This window comes from Halyomorpha halys, unplaced genomic scaffold (genome assembly GCF_000696795.3).
Source record: "Halyomorpha halys isolate HHAL.00 unplaced genomic scaffold, Hhal_1.1 Scaffold2834.1, whole genome shotgun sequence".
Lineage (NCBI taxonomy): Eukaryota > Metazoa > Arthropoda > Insecta > Hemiptera > Pentatomidae > Halyomorpha > Halyomorpha halys.
In genome coordinates this window covers 97996-108707 of record NW_027114587.1, presented here as the reverse complement: position 1 = coordinate 108707, position 10712 = coordinate 97996, and the positions used below count along the sequence as shown (strand labels likewise).

Genomic DNA, 10712 nt, shown 5'->3' with positions numbered 1-10712 from the left:
CTTTATACATCAAAATATACTATTTACTAAAAAAGAGCATATTACAATATATATACATGTTACATTTTATTATTTGCCGAATGGCATAATATGACATATATTACAGATTTCTTTTTTTTTTTCGTACCATCCATTAAAAACGATAAAGGAAATTAGGTACATGGAATATAGGTGGAGGTTTAGCATCCTTTTTTTACTAGGGGTATTTTAAGGTTTTATTTCAATTGTACACTGTATGTGCAATGTCGAAGGCGCCAAGTGCGCATTGTTACGATAGTGAGCGGGGAGGATCTGCTTTGGTGGTAGATATATTACAGATTTTTTTTTTTCTTACCTCCTATTTATTTTTATTTATTAAAACTATTACAATTATATATAGGACTTAAAAACTAAGAATTATATATAAAATATATACATTTTATTTTGGGTTGCCTTACGGCATTATAAAATGTATCAAACTTGGTTCTCTGAAGGCGGTTTTTACATATATGGCTGGATTGCCAGGGGATAACAGGGGAGATATATTACAGATTTTTAGAGACCATTATTTAAAGGCCTAGTGCATATAGTGCTGTGACCGAAAAGCAGTCTTATCTTTTCTGCTTAAGGTAGTTTCGTGCGTTATTTTGGAATTGTTTATTTATAATTTTATTGACATTGCTAAGTAATATGTAAAAAAATTAATAATATGTAAAAATAACAATATGTTTTTATAAAATTGAGAGCTTTGGTCAGGCTCGAGGTGCTTTGCTCTGGTGGATTGTAGTTGAACTTTTTGGTTCTCTCGCGACAGTGGTTTGTTGAGACAAATCTGAAAGATTTATAATGCTATTCATTATTTTGTGAGAAAAATGATTATAATATTCTCTGCGAGTATTTTACAGAATTCACAATAGTGCAGTATTCAAAGTATCTAGTAATCATGTTGTTGTAACAACTATTAGAAAGCCAGATACATTTGTTTTAACAATAAAATTTAATTTTATTATGTTTTGATGTATTTTGTATATTTGATATTATTAATCTCATTGTTGTATTAGTTGTATATCTAAAGTGCCAAAGATCTAAGTAAGCCTCAATATTGTGTGTTCTCTTAATCACTTATCCATTTCTGGGCTTTAGATCCCTTGGAGAAACATTGCTTCAGCCAATATTATCTTATCCTCCTCTATCCTCTGTCAAAGGTACTCACTACAAAGTACTTCCAGGGGTTCATACCCATCACTCTTAGCTTGTCTTCCATATCACCTAGCAATCTGAGATGGGGCTTCCTTCACCTCCCTACCCTCTCACACCACCTGACTTTTCATAAAGCTATATTCTTCGTAACTTTGTCAAGTCCATTCTCTCCATATGCTCCAACTGTCTTAGTCTATTCAGCAGTCATTGTATCCTCCATATTATCCATTATATCCTTTTCTATGTTGTTCTTGTAGTTACTTATAATGCCCATTTACTTGAACATTTCACATCTGTTGAAGGTCCAAATCTCTGTTTGTATTTTCTTACCATCTATCTGGCCAGCTGGCATGAACATACCCTTGTCTGCATTAATTTCCAAACCCAGATCTCTTGCTTGATGAGTTGGATTAATTTCTTTGGAGTTCCTAACTTCTCCAACTTTTGACAAGCTTAGGTATGTTTGAAATCAACGAAACAATGATGCAATGTTACATTTTATTTATAGGTGTTTTCCAATATCTGCCTCACTGAAAAAATCAGATCAGTAGTTGTATCCAGTTTGTCAGTATTCTCTTAATTACTATAAATATGACCTTGTAAACTATGTTTATCCTGTGATTATTGCACTCCGTTCTATTACCCTTTCTAAAGACCATTCTTCGGCCATTCTCCATACATCATAAATGTTGATATCTTGTCATATTTTTAAGCTTTTCACTTTAGATTTTATCCAGCCCTCTTGCATTATTATTCAGTTCACTAACTAAAGTGATGCATAAGGGGGTAGGAAAGATATTGGATACAAAAATAGGATTCTATTCGGCAGAAGAATTAATTTTCGGCATCAGTATCGATTGGAAAATAGGTAAATGAAGAGAACAAGCCTTCTTGCCACAGCTAGATAGAGCCAGCTACCAACTTCACTAAAGAATATAATCCTTAGTGCAAGTGAAGGGAAATAATACCATGTAATAACACACATATAAATAATTGAAAACAAAGGCAGAAACTCTTTGCTGGGAATCCTGACTTAAGATATTCAAAGAACTGAACCCTCACCATCAAACACAAAATCTAACTCCTGGCCATAGAGATGCATTAGTTGTTTGAGAAGAGATCAGGACAAAATCAGAAGAGATAATATTAGAGATATCATGATAAGGAACATCCTAGATCTGAGATCAACTGAAGAACATTAGTCCAGGTGGTTTGATTATGTCTCAAGAGTGGTAGAACATGTGACAAGGGGCACACATAATATAAAAAAAAAGAAAGAAGGAGACCAAGGGAATGGGGTCAAGAAGGTTTTCCATAGATCCATTGTAGAATAGACAAAGAAAAGACATTTAGTTTAGGAAACAGATGTTTGGATTAGGCTCTACAAGCTGGTTCCACACAGTGCGATGTGATTATGAAGTAATGAGCTTGAGTATTAATGATATAATCAGTGAGCACAGATGCTATATCTTAAAACATTATACTGCACAAAAGGGTAGATAAAATTTTCAACCTCTCAGGATTGTTTTCAAGTTACTATCTTGTGACTTCCTCTAGAAATGTGTCCGTGTATGGGAATTAGCTTCAGATTTGTTCATTTAATGTTATTTATGCTTTTGGTTGAGTAAGCTGCTCTGGAAACATGCATGAAGAAATCTTTATCCTAAAGGTGTCATTCTCGTTGTTTATACATCAACATAACCTACACTTACCCTGCAATTCTTTTTTTTGACAGATTATACCTTGAGGAACAGAAATTTCAACTTAATAGACACAATTGACTTCAGCCTCCCCTCCCATTGATTGATTGATGATCAAATTAAACCTAAGGTTGAAATAAATCCCTGTTCTACAAAACAAAATATAGCACAGATTTTATTGAATATTTTATGTTGATTTGTTATGAAGTTTGCATGAAACAACTATGTATAACCATTTTTGATATTAAGAAGAGTTTGAATATCTTTGTTTTGTCATAATAAGATTAATTGGTTACTTTTACCTTTATCCCAATGAGATTGACTAAAATAAAAATACTCAATATGGATGGAAAAACATTACCTAAATCCTTGCTTAAATTGTCTATAAGAAGTACTAGGACTACTAGATCAATTCTTACCAACTTAATGGTGGTAAAATAATTCAAATCCACATTTCTGATTTTCTAGATGGATACTTTGTTATCTAAGTTGCTGTTCAGTTTTTCTTATGATTGAATGATTCAATTCCCAGAAAGAATTCAGAATAAGAAATTGAATCTCTGTTAAGTGTTTTAAAACATGAAATTCCAAATTAACATGCAGAGTCAAAAATCATTACCTATAAATGATAGACAATTTCAAAAATATTTTGAAATCTTAACTTTATATACTTTGTACATTAATTATTATTTTCAGGTCATGGTTGACTCTTGGAAAGATTGGACTGGTGCAAGATATATTTATATGTACCTTCCTGATGAATTAGGGCTGTCCAGAATTAGTTTCTATACAAGAGAAGCCCCTGATAGTTTAAACATGTTTATGTACCTTGTACTTGTTGAATGTCGTGGGGTCACTACACGAGAAAGACAAGTTAGTACCAATGTTTTTAATTTAATATATTTAAAATATATTCCTTTTTTTAGTTTTCCAATCAATAGCATTCATGATACAACTATTAATCTTTATTTTCAGATGAAGCTTCTTGATTTCGCTCAGAGAATGAGAGTGGAAAGAATGTCTGGTTATATTTCAGTCTACGGAATCTCTCAAGAATAAGAGTTTCACTTTATATAACTTTTACACCACAAATTTTATAATCAATGTTATATTTTAGATTTATGAAATAGTTTTGGAATCCAGAGTTATATATATTATAAATATCCTGTGATGTTTAGATATTGCTGTAATTGTTAGGATATAATGATTTATGTGATAATTTATATTTTATTATTCATTTGATTTTAATGATCTCTTAACAGATTTAATTTAGTGTTGTATTAATTACATGCTGTACAATTTAGAGCCATTGTAGAATAATTTATACATATTCATTTCAAATATCATTTTCAAGTTTGATAGTAATTAAGAATGTTCAAATTTGTTTAATATAGATCTTTTAGCTTAAGTTTCTTATGGGAAATTATTAATGAAAATTAATTTTTAAATATATTCATTTATTCAATTTTTAAACTTACTTTTTTTTCCCCTCATTGAGATTTCATTATAGAGCAAAGTATTTTTTTGATAAATGTAATTAAGAATCTAATGTTTCCATTCGATAATAGGTCTGATTATGATTTCAGCTGATTACCAAAAATTTTAATTAGTTGGCAACTTAAACTATGATGATGATATTCTGATAAGTATGATGATACTGAAAATAACATTATTTATATATATCCAAATATAGACTTATATAAATATGTATATGTAGGTGTACTTGTGATTTTTTTCTTGACTTAGTTATACTTAAAATGCTTGTGCTGACTAATAGAATTTATTTATATTCTTTAATACCTCATTGACTTGTATGTCGATGAAGTTAATCGAGCCTTTCTTTTCAATTATCTTGGTTGGATCTTTCCATAGAAACCATAACTTCTTGCTGCAGTCAGTTGGAGGAACTTATATACGAATCAAGACAAGGTGTTCTGTTTAGATATTATAAAAATTCATCAGGAAAGTGATTCCTATAGATTCCTATTGTATTCTTGGAATTGTTGAGATGTTTATTGTATAAACTTATTTGATAGCAACAATCAGAGCATTTCGAAGACAAAGATCAGAAAAAACTCAAAAGAAGATAGAACCCTCTTATATAATCGTGCAACTGTTGAAATGCTGTTAAGGCATATCCCTGTCCTCCCAGCAAAGTTCAAAAGTAAATATTTGTTTCAATTTGTAATTATTCTAATTAACAAGATTATTAGGTATTTATTTAAGTTCAACTTTACTTTTGAAAAATAAAATAATTGAATTAAAATATATCTTTTTCAATATACACAATTAATGTTATTAGTCTGCATAGGTTATTTTTTGATTCGTGCTATAGTTTTATAATAAAATAAATAAATAAAACATTACCAATATAACCATTGAAGGTTCTTGGATTCAGTGATAGGTGAAGAAGTAATATTTCTTGATTATATCGGGAGGTAGTATAAAGGGCCCCATCCCTAACACCTAAGTTTGTCCCCTAAACAAATGAAGGATTAGGTACTCACTTTATAGTGGCCGGGTCTAACCTGGGAGTGTCTCCCAATCTCAGAATCTTCCTACACCTGATATAAATCAAAATAAATGTTCTGACCAAAGAAAAAAGAAGTAGGTTAGTTCAGAATGTAATTTACCCTACTTCTATAGTTACACTCTGATGTACAATATTTTAATTCATTACTGTAGTAGTATAATATTGATATTTCTCTCTCTTGTATAAACAACATCTCTTTCTTCTCCATTCACCTAAGACTTATTAAATTGTAATATTATCTGAATATTTGACGGTTTAAATAATAAGATTACTTACCGATCTAGAAGAAAGTAAAATTTGATAATAAGTGTAAAATTACTTTTATGATCTATCAAAAGGGGAATGGATTCATTAATCAAATTAAATATTAACACTCTGAAGCTGGTGCTAGATTATCCAGATCCACCATGTAGTTCATTAATTCCTCTCCTTAAACCATTCAGGTTAGGGATCTCCCCATTCTAATATAATCCTGACTCAAATAACTTAAACTGACAACTGTACTATGGTATACCCTTAGCAGCACCTTTTCATCCTCTAAGGATGCTTTTGAGTCATTAGCAGCAATTAGACGATGTAAGTATTTGTTTTAGAGCTCTAAGGAAGATATTTGACCTCAAGAATAATTCTTGCATTTTTTTCTTATATTTTAATCATGGATTAGTCAAACAAATCAAATAGAAGTTGTATACAGGTTATTTTTGATAGTATGTTAATATTTGGAAGGCTGATTCCAGACATTTATAGATCCTTTTATTAGTTTTTAAATAAATTTTTCCTGAATAAATTGAATTTAAAGGAGTCAATCTCACAGATGTAGCACCAGCATCCGCAGTACTAGTGTAAGTAAGTGACACCAGTATTGGAGTGTTGCGAGGCTGCACCACTACAGAAAATTTTAGCAACTTGCTCTAGTAATGTGTTAAAGAATAGGGAGAGTATTATATTAGATGGTGCTCTTAAAGATGATAAAGATGATGATATAGTTAAATATTTTTGTCAATATCAAACAACAAACTCCACCCGAAACAAGATACAATTAATAATTAGGATATAGTTGATAGATTCTATACACAGAGCTTTTAGACCCTAAAATAACAGCTAACAACCCACCATTCAATAATGATCAGTATATGTTTGATTGTATTAGTGTGATGTACAGTCTCTAGTTGGTTTGTCTTTTTAAACTGTTGATATGAGATTTGATGCACTTTTTTTTCTTTTTTTTTTATTTGGGGTCCTTATGTTCCCCAAATCAAGGCAAGATTGACGGGTTATCCAATAAGTTACCTACCTATTCTAGCCATACTGGAAAATTTGAAATTCATTCCGAGGGTGCCCCACTAATAGAATTAATGGATTCCAGTAAATTCAATTAGTGTGTTAGTAACAATTGATTATATTTTATTTATTGTTAATAATTCAAGTGAAAAATTAAGTAGCCATTTGTATTAATTTTATATGAAATAAATCACCCTAATTAATCTCCTAGAATATGTTCCATTTTAATTTCAATTTTTCTTTTGCAACTGCCATATGTTCATATCAACATCTGAACACCTTTTTACTTTTACTGCTAAAAAATAATCTTAATAAGAACATTTATTAGAGTGGGTGAGAGGGGTCATATTGGAATAGAAATAAAAAAACAAAACAAGTTAGACACTGAACATATAAAATTTATTGTTCATTAATGACATTCATGATTATAATTATAAATTCATAGAGAAGTCCAAATGATTCTTCTACATTTTAGAAAAGTTTCTTAGCATCTAATTAACTTAAAGAAAAGAAACTTTCACACTTGTTTTATACAACAATAATCAAGAAAGGATATTCAGGCATCAGTTTTATAGATTTTTTTTTATTTTAAAATATGTACATCCCATTCCTATTTGACACAGACCAAAGAAACTTACTTGTTACATGTCTACGCTTTAAAAGTAGCAGACAAGTGGGGAACTATACTTATATATTAGAACACTTAGACATCTACAAAGCAACTATTTAGGAAAAGCATAATTAAGGGTTTTAAGTATCTGCGTTGTAATTAATATGAACAATGTATTGTCTTTCCTTATAAATAATCTTTTCGCCCTACAGATAGTCAGTTTAAAATAACTTTATGGTTGATAAATCTTTCTGAACATCAGTCATAGACTTAAATTTTATTCAATACATCCCTGGATAATGTTTTTCTGAAATGGAATGAGAATTTCTGAAAATATATTTTTAAATTATCATATATTTTCGCACATAATTAGCTTTAAAACAACGATATGAACCCTTATGTCATTCATTATAACATCTATAGTTACTATTTCAATTAGCATGTTGATTTCACACCGAAAATTCATGATGATGACTCCATTAAAAAATTATATCTGCCAAAACCATTTTTTGGTCCTTATATTTCTTAGACAATTATTATTAGGGGATTTTACTATTGTATTGATCAATTTATTTTTTATTGTTTATTAAAACAAGACTTTTCCTTTGTTGATGATTAATAAAATACAGAAACTTTTAGACATAGAGATTACATTTAACAGTAACTTACAATTATTTGTAACCTATTAGTTATGTTAAACATTATACATACACTTAGGAATGGAAGCCTTCTTCCATATTTAAAATATTAAAAAAATATAGCACAGAAATCAAAATTTAAAATTACATCAAGGAATGGATAGAAGAAGCCTGATCTAAAAAAATGAAATTTATTGTAATACAAATCATACAGAATATAGACCATTCTAAAACATCTCTTTATATGTTCTGAACATTTCAGAATAAAATAATAATCTCTACCTCACTAAACTATAAGCATCTATGTCTAATCTACCTCACGAATACCCATATCATCATGAAAGCATTGCTAAACAAGAAAGAAAGAGTCTATTTTACAGTAAAAGATTGTTTTGAAAACTACAAAGTACTTTTATCAATTCAACTAAAAAAGTAACTTTTTCCATCCACTCCAGAAGTAAAAATAAATAAGTAAAATAAAAGTCAGTAAAGAATATAACATAGAATGAAATTATTTACAAATCTAGTAGATAATCAGGTGAATAACACCTTTCCTCCACTGCATCTGGACGAGAGATATGTATTTGCCATGAGCTTATCTACAAAAACAAAGCATGTTAAGATTGTTAAAGCAGGAAATATAGAATATCTTGATGGAAAAATGACTAATGCTAGATCATTATAAATTATGTACTAACTAATATTTTTAAACTTTATTAAAAAAATTAGTTAATAGAATAGTTTTATTACTGGTAGTTCTTTGAACAGTAGATAGAAAAAAAAAATTAAATATACTCTTGATGGCTTGAAGGTTTGACCAATATTTTCATTCATCCAGGATTTAACCAGAAAGCACTTTTATTGTTCCAATCACAGTCAATATTGCACAGCAAGGATTAAAAAATCAAAATTAAAAATGGTTGACACCATACTAAAATGCAACCAGTCCTTGAATATCAGACCATACTAATAGAAACAATAAATGTTTTACCAACAAAATCAGCCAATTAATATGAAAATGCTTACACACTTTTTTTAATATACCTTGAACTTGAAAACTAATTAGTAATATCATTTTAACTATCTGGTTAGTTTCAACTTTTCATTAAGTAATCAAATAGGTAAATTACTTAAATCTTGTAATAAAAATGAAATATTATATTGTCGATACATTTAATAATGGACAACATAACCGAAACTTAATCCTTTGGCTGATTTGCAAAGGTGATTACTATAAAATTATCCTTTATAGAGAATAATGTTTCACTAAACTGGCAATGATATTTATCATAACAAAGTGACCATTGTAGTTGAACAAGCCAGGGAGAAAATCATGGTCTGGTAAAGAAAGTGAACATTAAATGAGTGTTGAGAAAAGCAAGAATGATATTGTTATCTAGTCATAGATTATAGCTTTTTAGCAAGAATATAGCAGACCAATGGAAAACTCATTTGGGACTAAATTGAAACTTATTTTTTAACAAAAAACTGCAGGTTATTTTAGAAAAGTGCTAAGAGTTTTATTTTTTACCATTAACTCTTGATCTATCTTATTATATTCTTTTAATTTGGCCTATGCTGTATTGTCACACCTCTTTGAGGAAACTAATTATACTAAATAGATTTTAGTGTAATGTTGTATCACTAGGTATTATCTCTCATTGAAGCATGATTCTGACCAAATCACCTCCTTGCACAACCGTTGGTCTAGAAATATTACTTTCATACCCACTCCTGACCGTCTATGTGTTGTAGTGATACAGATTTTAATCTCTCATTGGCAATTAATCTATATTCTTAAATTATTAGATATAGAGATGTATTTATGAATAATATACAATAAAAAATTATTATCATAAGAAGATATTTGTTTACATTGCCATTCCAGCAATAATGATAGTACTGATTTGCTTAAATAGAACAAATCTGACAATTTTTAATTTCACGTATTCAACAGATTGTATGGTAGAATATGCTTATTTTGTGACAAATAAGCCATAAATGTCAGAATGAAATGAAGTAACGGTAATTAATAAGATTTACAACAAAATTGTTGGTTAAAACATTTTTTTTAGAGAAGTTACTCATACATTTACATTCAGTTACAAAAAGTAAATAATTATAACATATAGCCTTTTTTTTATTTATTATTATTATTTTTTTTTTGTGATTGTCTGTTCTCCTTTGTTATTTTGTGTTTTCCTTCCTGTCAGGTTCCAGCAATCCAGTGATTCCTAGAGGATAGCCTACAGACCATTGCTGGTTCTACTAACATCATAATTCTTGAACATAATTTTCCCCATGTATTATTTAAAATTTGGTTTAGTGATCAATTAGGTTCCAGCAATCCAGTGATTCCTAGAGGATAGTCTACAGACCATTGTTGGTTCTACTAACATCCTAATTCTTGAACATAATTTTCCTCATGTTGGGCATTATTTAAAATCTGGTTTAGTGATCAATAGATTTCTAGATGTTGGGAACCATTGTCTTAATTAAAGATATATAATTTTACCATCATTCCAGGGCAGGTAGTAATGGAAAGTAATTGTTGGCATTTGCAACTATGATCGTTACATTGCCATTCTCCTTGACCTATATGGTGGAGTTAAATTAAAATAATATATCACCTTAGCAAATACAACATATCTGCTTTTGCAACACATATTGATATGTGTCAGTTATTACTGATTGATTAAAAATTGCAAACATTCCAAAATAAAGTTTTGAGAATTGTGGTGAATTCTCTCTGGTATATAAGATATATAAGA

At 29.5% G+C, this 10712-nt stretch overlaps 2 protein-coding genes across 2 annotated transcripts in view; one reads left to right on the top strand and one right to left on the bottom strand.

The window, feature by feature from the left end:
• LOC106691725 (uncharacterized) overlaps positions 1-3938 on the top strand; it is a 10298-nt gene extending 6360 nt beyond the window's left edge. The window contains exons 5-6 of the mRNA XM_067051767.1: positions 3576-3752; positions 3855-3938. Coding sequence (XP_066907868.1) covers positions 3576-3752; positions 3855-3938 — 261 coding nt within the window. The remainder of the gene's footprint in view (positions 1-3575; positions 3753-3854) is intronic.
• Positions 3939-7090: 3152 nt separating this feature from the next.
• The window catches only part of LOC106691724 (wnt inhibitory factor 1), a 97980-nt gene continuing 94358 nt past the window's right edge, over positions 7091-10712 (bottom strand). Inside the window, exon 8 of the mRNA XM_014437580.2 lies at positions 7091-8540. Coding sequence (XP_014293066.2) covers positions 8537-8540 — 4 coding nt within the window. The 3' untranslated portion in view covers positions 7091-8536. The remainder of the gene's footprint in view (positions 8541-10712) is intronic.